General features: G+C 45.1%; 1 protein-coding gene across 2 annotated transcripts in view; it reads right to left on the minus strand.

The window, feature by feature from the left end:
• Positions 1–19141, minus strand: part of SLC22A15 (solute carrier family 22 member 15) — a 76910-nt gene that overhangs the window by 37518 nt on the left and 20251 nt on the right. For both annotated transcript variants that reach the window (XM_034990217.1, XM_034990218.1), the window contains exons 3-4: positions 2190–2322; positions 1403–1567 (exon numbers count right to left, since the gene is read on the minus strand). In XM_034990217.1, the coding sequence (XP_034846108.1) occupies positions 1403–1567; positions 2190–2322 (298 nt within the window). The remainder of the gene's footprint in view (positions 1–1402; positions 1568–2189; positions 2323–19141) is intronic.

Consider the following 19141-nt stretch of genomic DNA (forward strand, 5'->3'; position numbering starts at 1 on the left):
GGTATTAAGTCCACTGGCTTGCCCAATATACATGTGAATTTATACCTCTGACACACCTTCTGTAACTGCTACCATCACAGTGAATAGTAGTCCTCAGTACTATTTACCGCGCAGCCTTTTACATACATTGTCCTATAAAGCAGGTGCCATCCGAGCCCTACACAGAGAGGAAACCGCACCGAGAGGTCAGGGGCCGCTGTCTAGGACATGGAGCTGCGTGCAGGACGGCTGGGACCCTACCTCGTCTGCCTGACTGCGGAGCCTGCGTGCTGTCCCAGTCCTCTCTCTCCACCCTCCTAGGGAGAGGCAGGCTTCTGTGGGCAACCCACAGTGACAGGACCTTTTTGATCTTGCTACAAGAACTTTCTACAAGAATTCTGTAAGAGGACTGTGTTCTTGTTTTCTTGCCCAGAGATGATCAGTTCTCTAGCCATAATGACGTGTCTACTCTGCCCTAGTGAGGAAAAGGGGGGGAGCAGAAGGGACAGCTGAAGTGGAAGCATGTTCAGGACACCAAATCCAAACATGTGGTCCGATAAGTAAGGGAGTGGGGACGCTATGATTTCCCTGGAAATTTAAGATAATCAATAGCTATTACAGTTTCATTAGGGTGCATCAGATAGCACCTGGCTTCCAAGGATAACACTTTCTGTCATTGCTCAGAACAGCTCTCCCCACTCCGATCCTTCAGCAAGTCACTGTCCCATCAAAATCCAGCTCCCATGGCCGTCTTCCCTGCTCCTCTCCTCCCACTGTGTCTAAGCAAGCCCCCGTCATGTTTCACGGGCCAACCACAATCACCTCCTGAATGACCCCTCAATTTCTCCTCCAATTGCTCTCTCTCCACCCATGGTCCATTCTCCACACCTCTGCCCCAGTCGTCTTTCTGTATCCTATTGGATCCTATCACTCCACTATTTAATTCGCCCACTGGCTTCTTACTGCACTTCAAATAAAAACAAATTCCTCATTTGGCCTAGCACAGGCCCTACATCATCTGGTCCCTCCAACTTGTCCCTCCCCTGCCTAGGAGATAAATATTTAATAAAAATACAATAAGAAAGTGCTGGGAAAGGAGTGTCTAGGCTTTCTTATGTCTGCACTATTTTTCAGTTTAAGGTGTAAACGGTTAATGCCTTCCCGAGGAAACTGACACTCTTGGAATAATCTGGAGGCAAGCTCACCATCTATGAGGCAGGTCCTAGGGAGACTTTCTACAGAGGGATATGAATAAAATGACTTATTCAAGGTCATACAGAACAAACCCCGGAAAGCAAATCTAATGGTGAGGTAGAGTGCCTCAAGTCCAAGTGCATTTTTAGATTCTGGGGTTCAGCTGGTTCCCTGCGAGGTTTTCTGGGGCAGCTCACCATGTCCGTCATCTGCACGGAGTGAGCAGTACCTGCGAGTGCCCAGTAGGCGGTGCCCACACATTCGTTCAGCAGGACGAAGGCCACCAGCGACATTCCTCCGTTCATCACGCCCACCAGGAAGCGAGTTACTGCGAAGAACTCATAGGAGGGGGAAAACCCATTTGCAATAGCAAATAAGATGTCAAGAGCAAAACCTAGAATGACAGGAACAGCAGTCAATAATCCGGATGTAAAACAGCATTTGATCAAAGTAATAAATTATACTTATTTTACGTTTGTAAAGGTACACCTTTGTTAAGTTTTCTAAGCTATGCTTTTAAAAAAACTTTTCTCTTAAAAACTATAAAGAAAAACTAAGGTTTCTCTTTCTTTGTTACAAGTTGATATCTGTCAATCATGCACAGTTTTCAATTTTCACAACAGTGTGGGAAATGGAAAAATCCCAGCTCATGCTCAGCTTGTCAAAAGAACTATGCTGGGTCTTATAGAGCATATTTGAAATGAACAAACGAACAAGATACAAGGAAATGGATCTAGTACACTGGGTCAGTCTCTGTTCTCTTTAGAAACGTGGCATAAGTTAGAATTCAGGGGTTGCCAAAAGCACCATCATCATGAAAAGCTTAGATGCAATACGTGGCCTTCACCAGGTATGCTGCTGGTCCCTTTAAAACGCTTGGCCAGAATCAACTCTAGCTGCAGTGTGGCCTCTTGCCAGTGCAATAAAAATCAGTTCTGTATCCACATGGCAATTCCCTGAGAACGTTAAGGAAGTAAGTCCTCCTATTCAGTCAATGAACACTCTTAACTGATTACCTGTGAGATAGACTTTTTTCCTTCCGAAGCGATCTGAAAGCTGACCAAAGGAAATAACTCCCACAAACACACCACTGAAGAAGAAAGAGCTTGCTGCACTGACTTTGTAAGATCTGTTGGCAATTAAAAACCACTAAAGGAAGAAAAAAGCAGAAGAGACATTTAGATCACAGAAAAGGTGGATGGACTGTTAGCTATTAAAAAAAACAAATGTACAACCAAAACTTGTACATTGGAAATTCTCTACCGCATTACCCACTACTAATCAAAATGTGGTAGATCATCTATCTTGGATAACATCCAAGGAGGTTTTGTCTTCAGAAACACTAGACATCATGATTATTATAATGTGCTCCCATAATACTCTATACACATCTTATTACAGCACTAAATATAGTATATAATAGCTAATTTTATTCATGCATCTGTGATGCATAAAATAGGTCCCTCCTCCACAGTCCTTGTATTTCTTGAGAGAAGGAGCCATGACCCACCCATTCCCATTTCTCTGCCGCCTTGAAAAGGAATGAGATTTTTGACAAGCTAGATCATAGAAAACCTTAACCTTATGCTGACAGAAATAAGCAGACAACAAAAGACAAATATGGTATGAATCTATTTATGACGGGGATATTGTGATTTATAGTAAGAATGGTGTCCATCCACTGTTATAGTAAGATGGTGTCCATCCACTGTTCCTGGCACATAGTTCCTGAAATTTCCTACAGAAGAGCCATAGGGGCATCTTTGGTTATGATACTCAGTTTTGATCCCAGTTCCTGAAAAAAACTTCAGAGCAATAAAGGAGAAATGGGTGTCCTTTGTTATTTATAACAAGCCTCTTTCAACCACACCTGAGTTTATTTAATAAGATGACGTTTGGAAAGGCCCTTAGATGGGGGCTGGTTGCCAGGGGAACCAACCCTCATGGTTAGAGGGTTATAACTTTCAGCCCCTCCCTCCCACCTGCCCCGCCCTTCGGGGAGGGGAAGAGGGACTGGAAGTTGAACTAACTGTCAATGGCCAATTATTTAATCAATGATGCCTATGTAACGAAGCCTCCCTAAAACACAAAGGGACAGGGGTTCGAGAAGCTTCCCAGTTGGTGAACACGTGGAGGTGCTAGGAGAGTGGGGCCCAGGGAGGGCCTGGAAGCCTGCACCCCTTCCCACATGCCTTGTCCTGTGTGTCTTCCATCTGTCCATTCCTGAGTTATCCTTCATGATAAACCAGTGATCTAGTGAGTAAGAGGTTTCCCTGAGTTCTGTGAGCCGCTCTAGCAAATTAATCTATCCCGAGGAGGAGATTGCAGGAACCTCTGATCTCTGGTCGCTCAGAAGCACAGGAAACAATGTGGACTTGCAACTGTCATCTGAAGGCGGGGGCGGGGTCAGCCTCGTGGGCCAGAGCCCTGAAACAGGTGGGATCTGAAGCTACCTCCGGATAGAAGGTGTCAGAAGGGTTCCCAGGGGCTGGGGGAATGGGGAGTTAATTGCTTCACGGGTACAGATTTTCAGTTTAGGATGATAAAAAAGTTCTAGAGATGGACAGCAGTGATGGTTGCATGACATGAATATACTTAATGCCACTGTACCCTTAAGATGGCTAAAAGTGTTACATTTTATGTTATGTATATTTTACCACAATAAAAAAACCCCACAATCCCTTAAGTACTATTCTACTTTAAGGAAACTCAGGAACTTAAAGAGAAAGCAGTCATCCCCTGTTTAAAATGCTATTACCTAAAACCCCATCTGGTGGCGTGTTAAGGAGATCTTTGGTTGTAAAGGTTTATAAGTGAAGCTGCCACACAGAGACAGACAACCAGGGAATGCTCATCTTTCCCCTTCACAGCCCCCTCTACTGGAGTCCGTGAAGACAGGCTTAGGAAGAGCCCCAATGCGCAAGGAGGCACCCCCCGCCCCCCGGCCTTGGCTGTCCTTCACCTCCTGGACCTCCCTTCCCTGGCTCCATCAAGGCTCAGAGCACATCTGACTTCTTCTCTTGTATTTCCTGTAAGACTGTGACGGTGAAGATCCTGACCAGACAGCTTCTGGGCATCTCTATGCGGCAACAACAATAACAAAATTCATGACGCTAGGGCAATAATATTCACTGGAAAATAAACAAGAATAAGGCCCCTTCACTAATGCTGGACTTGACTTCTAAAGTCCCCTGTTCTTTACATGCAGTTCTTAACCAGGTTAGTTAACTGGTTTTCCCAGCCCCTCTCGGATGAGAAATCGTCAACTAGGGTGTCACTGCTTTTAGAAATAGTAATCAGGAAGTTACTGATCCTGGTGGCACTCATGGTACAAATAAGAGGGATGGAAGCGATGTGACAAAAATCTGAGATATGTCCCAGACAGTTTTTCATTTGGGTATTCAATAAATTGATTCGTTTCTACTGAAGGTTAATGACTATACTAAACACTGGAAATACAGATGTGAATGAGCTGGACATGGTCCCCTCCCTCAGGGAGGGTAAGTGCCAGGAGAATAAACACAGAGGGAGAGACTGGGAGGGAACCTCTTCAAATAAGGGATTGAGGGAAGGCTTCTCTGGGGAGGTGACCACCCTGGAAAGCTGTTGAGAGAACATGAGAATAAGTGCCTTACCCTAAGGTAAAGCGCCCCCAGTGCGCCCCCAGCGGGGGTGATATGATGAGGCCAAGAGGTACACAGGCGTCAGATCACACTGGGCCCTGGGCCACAGTGAGCTGAGGTGTTATTCCAGTGCAAAGGGAAGGTGCTGCATTACTGGACTTAAGATTCTAAAGATCACTCTGGCCACTCTTAGAGAATGCATTACAACAGAGAAAAGTGGGAGCAGGGAGGCTACTGTACTAACTCAGGAGACCATGGCAGCTTGGATGAGGGTGGAAGCAATGGGGATGGAGGATTATGAGGACTTAGGATGGATGTTGAAGGCAGAACTGGCAGGACTTGCTGATGAATGACATATGGTGGGGGACAGAGAATCAAGGGTTTCACCTAAGTTGTTAACTTTGGCCACTCGGTGGATGACCTTTATTGAGATGAAGAAGGTGGCAAGCAGGGATCACGTATGTGGTGGGAAAGAAAGAGCTTTGTTTGGACTTGCAGAGGTTAGGATCTATAAAACACCCAAGTGGCGATGCCAAGCAGATACCTGGACATGAGTCTTGAGCTCCAGGGAGACGTTATGAGGGCTTATGAACCTACAGAGAGGGAAGAGGTTCAAGACTGGGGCCCGGGACACTGCCATGTTCAGAGGCTGAGTAGAAAAGACCCATTATAGAAAACTCCTAAGTTACAGTGTAGAGAGCTTAGCCTCTCACAGAAGTTGGGAGATGTCACTGCAAAGTAAAGCGAGCAAGAGAGGAAGGCAGAAGGTGGGCTCAGAAGCAGGGAGTGAAGAAACTCCCACCCGATTACTTCATTTCTTTTTCACTGAAGTATCAAGTGAGGTCACCAGCTGAAGGAGAGAAGTGGAGGGGGCATTTCAGGTTTCAGGAGGAATATGACAGACAGACTCCTCTCAGGAGTGAGACATGACCTATTCAAGGGAAATGTTGTGGGATTGCCAGGCCATGGTGAACAGACATTAAAGCTTTGTGGTTACTAATTTTGTGAGGAGGATGTTGGGAGTTAAGCTTACATAGAGCTGGGGACTTCCAGGAAGTACTACAAAGCGAGAGAGGCACCAGGACATTATGGGGATTTGCAAAGGAGTGATTATTGTAATAATGGAATATATGCTATTTAAGGAGAAAAGGCAGACATATGGGGATGGTGGGTAGAGAAATAATGTCATCATCAGAAAAATCCCCTACACCATTAACTTTCCTGTACTTCCCATTCTTGCCCTAATTGAAACTTGGTGATCCCTTGCAGAAATCATTCAGTGAACTGGATCCTTCTCAACTGGAGACTGCTTTTCCTTTTACACCCATGGACCTGAGAGCCTGGGATGGGAGAAGACAACCAAGCTTCAAAATCATCAAATCGTCTAAAAATCACATTACCAGACGGTGTAATCCACTACCCTTCTAGAGCTGATAGAGATGCTAGCTTGTTTTAAAATAACCACTCTTCCTCTCTTCCATAGTAATAGTATGTTTGCTGGGCATATGGCTACCCAGATTGAAGACTAATGTCCCAATCTCTCTCACAATTAGGTATGACACATTATCAAGTTCTGCACAATGAACGCAAACAGAAGCACCATGTGGCAGGTGCTTTGTGTTAAGAGACAGCTGATTTACCCTTTGCCCCTTCTTCCTTTCTATCCTAGTGCTTAGTATGTCCATATGAAAGCTGGAGCTTTATCTGGGGCCATGATGAAGAGGGCCACATCTTAGGGATGGTGAAGTTAAAAGCTGAAGGAGCCTGGGTCCCTGAGAACAATGGGGTAGGACCCAGGTATTGGCATATTTTTTAAGTTCTCCAGATGATTCTCATAGGTAATCAGGTTAAGAACCCCTGTCTTAGACCTGGTCATCCTCAATAGCTGTATCATCTCTGAAATCTTGATTGTGAATATCCTACTCGCTGTCCTCCCATCCCCTACTCTTCCAACTCACTTCCCCCAGTACCCTACTACTAATATTCTTGAGCCTGTTCAAGACCCCTGGTCACCACACTCTATAGTAAGTATGGCCTGAGTCAGCCAAAAAGATTAAATCATGGTAAGAAGATTTAAGAATGTGTAAAGAAAAGGGTAAAATATATTGTAAAATTTCACATAAAAGAGATTAGAAGAGTTCTGGAATTTGAAGGAGAAATTCTATTTTGTGAAAAATTAATTATTTTGGATTATAGGTAGTTCTGTGATAGAATTTTCAACTCATGAGAAATGTCTATGGTGACATTTTTCAGGTTAAAAAATAAATCAAATCTTAGATATCTGGTTGGCCTAGAAAATGGATGATTGTATTTGTCACAGGGATATTCCTTCTCCTACAATGGCCAATTAAAAAAGGCCTCATTGTACTCATTTTTAATAAACTGAAGTTTAAACAATTTCTTTTTATGTTTTTCATGGTGTTAGTGTTTGCTTTGGTGTTTTCATGCCTTTAAAATGTAGCCAGCACCTCTAGCTTTGATTATCCTGCACGTCAATTTTTCCTAGTCTGTTTATATGGCCAAGATGTTTAAGCTAATACTGATCTGTTTTCTGCTTAATTAATAAAAAGTGGCTAATGTGTCTTGTCAATAATCAACTGTTCTGTTGACCACATTTGCAGAACTTCTCAAATCCACCAAAAAGGCCATAATAGTCACCCTTCCAACAACTTGAAAGCTGTCAACTTGGATGGCAGTTTTAGGAAGAAGTAGCCCATGAGATGTTTGACCAGCAAATTCCAAATTCTGATTCTTAGGCTGCCAGTTTCATGTGTCAAATTAATTTCCAGTAATTCTTCATCATGTCAGTGCTGATTGGGGTAAAGCACTTCCTTATTTCTCCTGGAGTACATTCAGGAATGGATAGAAAAATCAAAAGGTATTGTCAAATTTTAAAAAAGCAAATTAAAGCATGCAAAGCTGAAATGCAGAACTCCCTGACAAATCTAGGTAAACTGGGTATGGTGGATTCAGAAACGTCAACTCAAAGACTTAGGACAATATGTTTACAACCAGCTTTCCACATGCACCATCCCCCAACATGTGAGATTTTGGTTTAAATGTTTTGTTTCCAACTTTTAAAACTTTTCAAATATACTTTATATATTTATCACATACCTATCATGTGATCTAAAGAGTTTTATGTTGTCAAGGTTCAGACAAGATACACTAGGACAGTGGTCCCGGTAGTATTTGAGAAGATGTACTGCTGTAACTTATTTTTAAAGTTTTGGAAAGAGGTCACCTGCCAGACTAGACTCAATTGCTAGCACATTTTCTTGTCCCTTTGGTCAATACTTAGTACCAAGGTAAAATCCAAACCAGGATATCACCAGGACATTGGAACCTAAACTATAATAAAACTACATGTGACAACTGTTACAGTCTTGAAAAATGTGCTTTTTATGAGGCTCTAAATTGTAAAATTCATAAATTTATAAGTCACTCAAACCCGTAATTGGCTAGAGATTATTAAAGGGATGACTCTATTATTTTTTTAAATGACAAGCCAAATTCTAAAACTAGAATGTTCTTTTTATACTAATTCACTTCAAATTGAAAAATCACTCGCAAATTGAAAAAGCTGGAAATCTTTTTTCCCCCATACATTAACAGAAAAGGAAGAATATAAAGACAAGGTATTTTCAGTCTTTCAGGATGACCTAGCTAAATCTATTTTCGTCTTGTAAACAACATCTGTATTTTAAAAAAAAATTATTGTTATGTTAATCACCATACATTACATCATTAGTTTTTGATGTAGTGTTCCATGACTCATTGTTTGTGCATAACACCCAGTGCTCCGTGCAGAACGTGCCTCTTTAATACCCACTACCAGGCTAACCCATCCTCGCACCCCCCTCCCCTCTAGAACCCTCAGTTTGTTTTTCAGAGTCCATCGTCTCTCATGGTTTGTCTCCCCCTCCGATTCCCCCCCCTTCATTCTTCCCCTCCTGCTATCTTCTTTTTTTTCTTTTTAACATATATTGCATTATTTGTTTCAGAAGTACAAATCTGTGATTCAACAGTCTTGCACAATTCACAGCACTCACCAGAGCACATACCCTCCCCAGTGTCTATCACCCAGCCACCCCATCCCTCCCACCCACCCCTACTCCAGCAACCCTCAGTTTGTTTCCTGAGATTAAGAATTCCTCATATCAGTGAGGTCATATGATACATGTCTTTCTCTGTTTGACTTATTTCGCTCAACATAATACCCTCCAGTTCCATCCACGTCGTTGCAAATGGCAAGATCTCATTCCTTTTGATGGCTGCATAATATTCCATTATATATACATACCACTTCTTCTTTATCCATTCATCTGTCGATGGACATCTTGGCTCTTTCCACAGTTTGGCTATTGTGGACATTGCTGCTATAAACATCGGGGTGCACGTACCCCTTCGGATCCCTACTTTTGTATCTTTGGGGTAAATACCCAGTAGTGCAATTGCTGGATCATATGGTAGCTCTATTTTCAACTTTTTGAGGAACCTCCATACTGTTTTCCAGAGTGGTTGCACCAGCTTGCATTCCCACCAACAGTGTAGGAGGGTTCCCCTTTCTCCGCATCCTTGCCAACATCTGCCGTTTCCTGACTTGTTAATTTTAGCCATTCCGACTGGTGTGAGGTGGTATCTCACTGAGGTTTTGATGTAGATTTCCCTGATGCTGAGTGATGTTGAGCACTTTTTCATGTGTCTGTTGGCCATTTGGATGTCTTCTTTGGAAAAATGTCTCTTCATGTCCTCTGCCCATTTCTTGATTGGATTATTTGTTCTTTGGGTATTGAGTTGGATAAGTTCTTTATAGATTTTGGATACTAGCCCTTTATTTGATATGTCATTTGCAAATATCTTCTCCCATTCTGTCGGTTGTCTTTTGGTTTTGTTGACTGTTTCTTTTGCTGTGCAGAAGATTTTTAATCTTGATGAAGTCCCAATAGTTCATTTTTGTCCTTGCTTCCCTTGCCTTTGGCGCCAACATCTGTATTTTTGATCATATGATTATCACAATCATTGAGTTCATAAGCCGGGCATGTATTATACTGTATTTTCAAAAAGGATTTGAGCGGGCCAGCACTAAAGGCACTGGCATTTACTCATCAAAAGAAAGTAGGCCTGCAGGAAAATCAGGCACCAGCAGCAGGTGCCTCACAAATAAAAGATGAAAGGAACATAAATACGGTGAATGCTGGTTTTGAGTACAGAGCCAGGTGCCATGCAGAGCCATCTAGCTCTTAAGGATGAAAAAAAGGCACGCAAGCAGAAGTGAAGAATGTTGACTATTGACAACACTGGGTAGGAGTGAAGCATCCAGGAGGCTTTCTCATATTTGGATTCTTACTGCTCCGAGGCTAAGAATAAGATGGCCCCTCCCATAAAGGGGTAAAGTATTGTGGATGTCAAGAGAAGGTGCTCTAGCTGCAACACAGAGAGTGGAATAGACCTGTCAAAGGTCATTACGGTGATCCAAACCAGCCTGGATGGGGTGGGGGATTAGAGAAGAGAATGGATTCAAGCTGGAAATAGAGACTTGGGTTGAGCCATCCATGAATAGCTATTGTATGATGCCAAATAGATCAATCACAGATTGAGTGAAGCTTGAAGTTTTGTGTTTTTTTTTAAAGATTTTATTTATTTATTTGAGAGAGAGAATGAGATAGAGAGCATGAGAGGGGAGAGGGTCAGAGGGAGAAGCAGAATCCCTGCCGAGTGGGGAGTCCAATGCGGGACTCGATCCTAGGACTCCAGGATCATGACCTGAGCCGAAGGCAGTCGCTTAACCAACTGAGCCACCCAGGTGCCCGCTTGAAGATAAGTTTTAAAGGAAATAACAAAATGTGTTTTTAGCATCTCCCTTGAAATCATCAAACCTTCAGCTTTATGGAAATGTCACAAGTCAAAACAGTCATTTTTCTGACATGGCAGAAATAGGATAATCTAAAAAAATTAATTATTGCTTTAAAGTGGACTGCATGCTTATACAATCCTAAAAACAAAATTAATGTCCAAGTGATGAAAACTATGTATCAAAGACATATCAAATGGGAAGGCTCAGCACCTTACAACCAGATAGCTAAAAACCAACCAACTCTCACATAATATTCTCCCCTAATCCCAACAAACACCTTTTATAACAGGTATTATTATTATTATTATTCCCATTTTATAGATGATGCAGCTGTAGCTCAGACACGATCACCCTAGAGTAAACCAGGGAGCCTGCACCCGATGCTGGCATTGGTCTCAACACCACCTTCTTTGAGTACTGTATGCTTGAATTAGTTAAATCATGTAGGCCTTGTGCTTGGGAACATGAGAAGGCTGGGAGTGCAGAGAACAGAATAATGTACTTAAAAATCAACTTCCAAAGTGTTTTATTTGGGGCAAGGAGGGATTTATCACATTCCACGGTATATGTTTTAAATACAAATACCTAAAATTTCTGTATTTTTTTAGGATTGATTTATTTATTTCAGAGAGAGAGGGAGAGAGAGAGGGATCACGTGCGTGCACACGCACGAGTTGGGGGGAGGGGCAGAGAGAGAGAATCTCAAGCAGACTCCCCACTCAGCAGAGAGCCAGATGCCAGGCTCCAGCCCATGACCCATAAGATCATGACCTGAGCCAAAACTGAGAGTCAGACATTCAAGTGACTGAGCCACCCAGGCGCCCCTAAAATTTCTGTATTTTTAATTGAACTTTTATGTACTATTGATATCCTCATATACCCACATGACACAAAAACGCACCCCCAGCTTGTTTGCTTTTTTTTTTTTTTCCCTCTGCTGAACAGCACGATGCTATCCCTTCCCTATGGCACTGGAACACAGATTACAAGATGCTTATTAAATTGGTCGTGAATAAGGTGAAAAAGCAAGAGGAACCCTTCTTAAATGAACTCTGAGAATTCAGACACATATCCGGTCTCTGCCCTGCGCTACTTCTCACCAGCTCTGTCAATGTCACAAATTTGTCTGTCTCTGCTTCAGTTTTTTCCTGTGACCTGAACTGTCCGTTCCCCCCTCCCCCGCCATGTATGGTGACATTTCATGGAATAAGAGTTGAGAAACACGCTGTAGCCACAGACCACTGTAACAGAACAGACAGTGCATGGTAAATTAAAACCATGCACCCTAAGCTATCCAAGCAGTGGGTCCTCTCCCTTCCCTGAGGAGGCTGTGCGTGCCTGTCCTCCTTGTTTGGACCCACAGCGGGTGAATGTGAATAACGCCTCACTCACAAGTGAATAACGGAGGGCTACTGGCATGCAGAGCCCCGGGGAGGGCATGGCTCCCCACGGAAAGCAAACATCCATCACCCCACTTTCATGTGAAGCCTGGCACCTCCAGGAACTGACTGCTCTCGGCTCAGGCAGTGCCCTGTCCTCCCACGCTCACTCCAGCCCCACCTCGTCCCTGGTGAGCTCCTGTTCACCCTCCACGGCCCTGCCTGATCCGCTGGAGCTGACCACGTTCTCCATTCTGCTCTCTCCCTATTTTTGCTTCAAAAATGATGTTCGGTGAACTACACGTTGACTTGTCTCTCGCGTACAGTGCTGTGAGCTTCTTAAGGACATACTGGTGTCTAAGTGCTTATGTGACAGGACCGGCACTTAATGAAATATTTGCTGAATTCTTTATGTAACAAGAGTGAGTGTTATGGTTTATAGGCATCTTCACACACAACATCTCAATGTCACGACCTCGAGGACCAAGTTGTGAGCTTATGGATAGGCAGGGCAGGAACTGCCTTCCTCGTCACTCAGGAGCCACTGAGGGGCGTTCCTGCAACAGGAAGAACGAGGCAGATCTGGAATCAGAGGGGTTTCTGTCTTCCATATGACATGTAGAATCCTTTGGCTTTATCTTTAGCCTCTACATCAATGAGAAAGAAAACTATGGAGAAACACCCCCCTCCCCCCAACAAAACCATTGCAGTTTTCTGGCTAGAGAGGCAAAATCTGTGCCACTGAAACATACTTCCAAAAGCCTGAGTGACAGAAGCAGTGTGGCCCCTGAAAGCACTTTCACTGGCCCACAGAGAGCCCCACTGGGAGTAGCAGGGAGGAGGAGGAACACTGCCGTGAACAGCCCACAGAACACAGGGGTGGGGGCAGCAAGCCAGGCGGGGGCCATGGCAGGTCTCTGAGGGGCACCCAAGCCCCTCACATGGCTGCCGTGTCTCTTCTAAAGGTGAACTTTTATGTACGAGCCCGGGGTACATCACTAGTCCCGGGGTACATCACTAGTCCCAACTCGGACCTCCCTATGGGGGGGAATGGACCCAATGGCACAGCCTACTTGATGACCAAGAAAAAGGAAGACAAAGGAAGCTTCCCGCAGCAGTCCAGACAGGACAGCCAAAATGGGCAGACAGCACTGGGCACGTGCTTACTGACAGAGCTCTTGCTCACCCCCAGTCCTGTTTTGGTGAAAACCAGGTCATAGGACAAGGGCCAGAGCCCGACCCAGACCCTCAGCGTGTCTGTATTTCGAGGCTGCAGGACTGGAACAGCAACAGGGTCCCCCATGCACCTGCAGGACAATCCTCAAGGAATCCCCACAGGGTCAGCAGCAAGCCGGGTTCGGCTCCCTCAAAGATTCTCAGTAACCAGCCCAACCAAGCTGCAGCCCTCCACCGTCCTGTAGCCCCATAAACATGTTCACTGCTTTGTGCAGGAAGATCTCACTTCAGGAGAAAATCAGGTAAGCAGAGGCCTCCTGTGACTCGGGAGCACTCGGACAGGGTATTTCAGGGATGGTTTCATGGTAATTAACTAACTTGCTTCGTTTCAATGTAGTTGTCACTGTGAATTACCACTTAATGGGTGAAGTGTGCAGGCTATAACAATCAGTGGTACCCGCATAAGGAAGCAAGACATTAAAAAAAATGAGCCCCTAAAGCAATTATTGCAGTGAATTTTTCACATAGTTTTAATACTCAGTCTTTTGACCCCAGGGTATGTCTTGGGGAAAATATATTAATCTCAAGAGAATAATCAGTCAATTTCAGTTCTTCAATATCGACGATGATATTAAAGATTCCAACCTTACTCTTTTTGGTGCAAACATTAATTAAGCATGATAATTGTGTGCCTCCGTGATATTTGGTACTTTCTGAATGAGTCAGAGCTCGGGGAATAATTTGAATACAGCAGACAGCAATTTGCTACATAAATTCACCCCAATGGCTACTAGCTCATTTTAAAATAGTCAATACTTCTAGATTAGAGGGGTTCTTTTTTGCATTAATACCAAGTTAATCACATCTACATAACCTTTTATTCACCCTTCCCCAAACCCTCCATGAATAACTTCTGCAAGCCCTGACCTGAATGTAATAAGGTGCAGGGGGTGGGGGGTTTAAAATATGCATTTTTAAATACAATCTGCTTAAACTATAGGATTCTACGGGCTCTACCTTGATATTTATTTTCAGGGGTTTTATGTGAGGTCAACGGGCTTTATACTTGCTTTTTTTTTTTTAACTCTCATTTTATACCAAATTATTTCAATAAAAACCATATCGTATCTATATACCACAAATCTATATATTAAGAATATTTACCAACTAATGGATAAGTTACCTGACAAGTTCCGGGACCAGTTTCAATGCCACCACTTTGTAGATTTGGAGGAGCAACCGAGAAACTACAGAGGTAATTAAAATTGAATTAATGCTGAGAAATTCATGAAGGGTTTGGTTGGGGACCGCATGCACCGAAACAAAGATGAGCTCAACTGGGGGCGCAGAGATGAGCAGCCCTTAAAAAGGGGCTGGCTAAGGAGTGACTGCAATTCCCATCCCACCCAGCATTGCTGGCCCCAGTGGCAGCTCCTTGATCCTCATTCTCGTTACTCTTCCCTCTGCCGTGGCTTCTCTGCTGCCTGTCATTTTGGTAGCGGCTGCAGGAAACTTGGAAACCACCCATACCACCTGCTTCGAACCACTCCAGGACCCAAACACCACCCACACAGGGCTCCGGTGTCCAAGGCGGAAGGAGAGTGCGGGAATTCACACGGGACTTGCACACCCTGCGTGCTGGGCATGAGGGTACACGAGCTGGATGCTTTATTTGTACCCTGAAATAAAATGAAATGACTTCAGGGAAAACATGAGATCTGCACTAAAAATGGAAAGCAGACGAGCATCCTCTTGGGTCTGCCTGAATATATTCGGAGGAGAGACGTGGGTGGCCCCGTCACGGAGGGCAGCTGGTTGAAGAGCCTGATGCAGGCAAACCTCCGTGGAGCTCGGGGGCTGCTGCTTGTTGGACCTCATTCTCCCTGGCTACTTTTGGTTATATCAGTAAACCGCTAAGTTTCTTTGGGCTTGACAATTATTAAAGCTTAACTGAATCGTTACTACTTTGGTAGTACTTGTGTGTTTTTCGGGTTTTGGTTTTTTTTGGAGGGTTGGGGTGGGGGGAACTGCTAGCCAGGATCCCCACGAGATGGACACAAATATCCTGAGAGTTGCATGATCACCTTGGGGAAGGCAAGCTATCTGCGGAGTGACAGATTCGCAGGTAGGCTGATTCCCTCTTTCCTTCTGCTTCGGTCACATGCCACAGGAATCTGTGGCCAGGCTCCACCATTTACTGTGTGACCTTGAGTAAGTCGCCAGCTACTCTGAGCCCCCACATTCTGGTATTTTTCATTTACGAGCCACAGTACAAACACTATGACTGTCTGCCCTTCCTCCTTAGAATTCACTGTCAGAGGCAAATCCAAGCAGGTGATGGGCAGCCCGGGGCAGGTATTTACTTCGCTCATGTGCCATTGTGCTATGGTCACTTAGCCCACCTTCGTTCCCACCAATCCACCCACCCATACTTGCACCCACTCTTCCCAGGCGGAGCCCAGCTCCTCCCCCTGTTCTGTGCGGAAGTGCTCTGAGCTGCCGAGGATGGCTGGCAACGACTGGGGAGGCACTGGGACCCTGGAGCCCGCTCCTCTTCACTGACAGGAGCAAAGCACCTAGCTCTTCTAAATACTGAGATACCATTAAACCTAAAGGCTTCTGTTAGTTCTCAAAAAAAATTTTTTTTTGAAAATCACTGGGGTAGTGGAAAGAATAGGAGCTCACTGAACCCAGACCAGCAACTTATTAAATGTGTGATTTCGGGCAAATTCTCTAAACTCTCTACATGCCAGTTGTTCCATCTATAGCTCAGGGCTACTGGCAGGGCTAACTAAGCGGCACATGGGGAAGGTCTCTGAGAGAGAGCCGCTCACACAAGAGCAAATGAAAAGGTAGTCACAGTTATCGGCCTCTTCACTGTCCTCTACCTACCAAACCTTATGAAACTCATCTGCAGCCACAAGCTCTTGGTATGGAATGGTCTCATTGCAGCTGAGGATCCCACGGGGACTGTGGGCCTCTGTCTGTACTCCTCCATCCACAGAGTGGGCAGGCCACGGCCACCGTTGCAAAGCATTATGAACCCACTCAGGCCGGAAGCAGCCGGTGTAGCATCCCGGATGCTCCAAAGATAATTCATCCCAAATCATGACACCGGCATCCCTGTGGAACATCCCCTGGAGATCCCACAGAGCAGTGGTGCATTGATATCCCCAACTGTGCAGCTGGACGACCCCACCCCCACCCGCCATTCTGGACACATCTTGGAGCACCTGCTAGAGACAAGGATCATTGTCTGCACAGAGAATATCTGCCTTGAGATCCTCCCCTGAGGTAGATAACCGCCTGACCTCCCGACGGGATGGGAATCTGATGTGTGCCTCTCTACCAGGGGAGGAATGTAGCAGGCACCTATAAATCTATAATGGTAGACGTATAATCCAGATGGATAGCAGCATATATATCCAAGTCTTTGTGCATCTTGGGAATGAGAAAGGACGGGTGAGTAACAGGAGGAGGGAGGGGGGTGGGGAAGAAAGAGTGAGCCACAAAGAGAAAACCAGGGAGACACAGGCAGAGAGAATGAGGCAAAAACGTGGGAGAAAGAGACAGAGAGAAAGGCAAGACAGAGGCAGCCAGTGAGACAGAGACACAGAGAAAGGGAGAGAGAAAGAAATAGGAGGCAGAAGAGAAAGGCAGAGAAACTCAGATGGGGAGAGGTGCAAAGAGAGAGACACAGGTGCCGAAAGGCAAAATGATAGGGAGCGGGAGAAAGAAAAAGAGAGAGCACGGGAGAGGAGAGGAGGGAGGGAGACAGACACACAGTCATGGTGTGATGACAAAAGCAGATGGCAAGAAGGACAGTGACTCACAGATGCGCCCCAGCCGTGGTCAGGGAGACATGACAGGTGGGTAAGGCGAGGCCATCTTAGCCCATCGTCTTTTTTTTCTCAGAGCTGCTTTAAACATCGCCAGCCCTTGCTGGGGAAGCTATTCCATCCCACTTCTCCTGCATCTACCAACTCTTTATCTGGGGAGCAGTAGCTCTCCGTGCTCCCTTGTGTCCATATTCAGCCTCCAGTCGAGCCCTGTGAAGGGTGAGCCCCTGGGGTGCCAGCACAGGAGGTGCGCTGGTGACCAGGGCGCCCCTTCCCGCTGTCCTGGAGCGTAGGGTCTGAGGGCGCTCTCCCTCCTTAGCTGGCTATGAAGGCTTTCTCTAGAATCAGGCGAGCAGTAGTTGCTCAAGGAATATTTGCTAATAATGGTGTCCCTCTGGTGATATGTAAAAGGGCTCCCAATTACGGATTTCATTAGTATTAATTTAATTCAGTTCCACTGAAATGCACTGAGGTCTGCTGTGCTGAAGCACAGTGTTGCTATGGGATCCGATTTACCTTCCGGTACGAAGCACATGCTGTGGGATATTCGGCATAAACATTACTTAGCTCCCACGCTGGTATAGGAGCATTCTCGTCGAGGCTGCGCTGTCCAGCGCTGGTCAGCTGGCCTTCTCTTCAGAAAGCCCATTCTCCAGAGGGAGCTCCTACAAGGACTTCAGTCATCACGGTGTCTTCAGCAATGCTTACTTTGCTTCTATCTGATTAAAATAGTGGCCTGCTGACTAGCAATGATGACTACTAAAAAAATGGGCTATCTCTGGTGAAATTAAAGACACCCAAGGTACATGAATTAGCTCAATATATTTTAGAGACATTCATTGCCCTTCTGTGAATTTGTGAGATAATCCAGGGTGCTCTGTATTCTTTATATAGGAGTGATGCCCTAGGTTAAAATCCCTCCTTGGTCCTGAGACAGTATGAATTCTGGAAGATTCTGCCTGCTTGAGGCTGGTGGGGAGGGGAAGTGTCAGTACCCTCCCTATGGAAAAGTGGGAGTTTTTCTGTAGTGACCTTTTGTGTAAACAGTATTCAGAACACCAATAAAACCACAGAGCTAGGACTTCTCAAGCCTGCAAGATATTTTATTCTGTGTTTTTCTGATAATAAGAATTGAGTTAATAAATGTTTTGACATGTGGCAGAATTTGGTCTGAGATCCACTTTCATTGTAATGTGGTAATGGATTTGTTGGGAGTGCAGACTTATGGCTCTCACCCACTGCAAAATCCTATGGGGGCAATAAACAGAACAAGGGCCTTTTGGAGAAATGGCTAATTTCACAGTTGGAATAGGGGGAGGTGAAAGATGAATCTGGAATATCTTGTTATGCCCCAAATTTTTTAAGTGCTCAAAAAAACCCCAAAGTGATGGGCACGTCAAAAGGACACAGGAGGACTTTCAGCTCCAGGCAAATGGAGTAAGTGTACTTTTCCCTGTTTTTCCCACTATGTACAACTAAAAACCCTGGGCATCATGTACGAAACAAACATAAGACAACTCTGAAAGGTGGAGAGAAGACCAGCGAGGACCCGGGGACCCAAGGAATGACCCGGTGGTGAGTCCCTGGGTTTCTCTTTGCCTCACATACCCGACACTGGGTGCTGGAGCAGGGAGCAACTCAGAAATGCCAAGAGGAATGACAAAAGAAGCCCCAACCAAGCCTGCTCTCTCCAGCCAAAGGCCCAGGAAAGGGGCAGCCCAGCAGGACAGGACATTTTTAGACAAGAACTGCTTTATTCCAGCCATTCACCACCACAAAACAAAAACAAAAACAAAAACAAAAGCTATGGCTCTAACCCCATTCACAGGAACAAAGGCTAAGTGGGGAACCTAAATATCTCCCCCTCCCCGGCTGGGCAGTCATAAGTCATCCCACTTCACTCCATTTGGATGTGTCAGAAAAAGACAAGCAGGGAGCCAGCACTTTCATTGCTGCCGCCTGCATTGAGGAGCTCTCCATACCATCACCATCACTACCACCATCACTGATGTCAGTGTGAGCACACGGGGAGACTGGATTTCCACCACCACGAGGTAGTAATGAGGCACCCCTCCCCTCTTTCTGTGTCAGAGC

This window comes from Mirounga leonina, unplaced genomic scaffold (assembly GCF_011800145.1).
Source record: "Mirounga leonina isolate KUSES-001 unplaced genomic scaffold, KU_Mleo_1.0 Mir_507, whole genome shotgun sequence".
Taxonomy (NCBI): Eukaryota; Metazoa; Chordata; class Mammalia; order Carnivora; family Phocidae; genus Mirounga; species Mirounga leonina.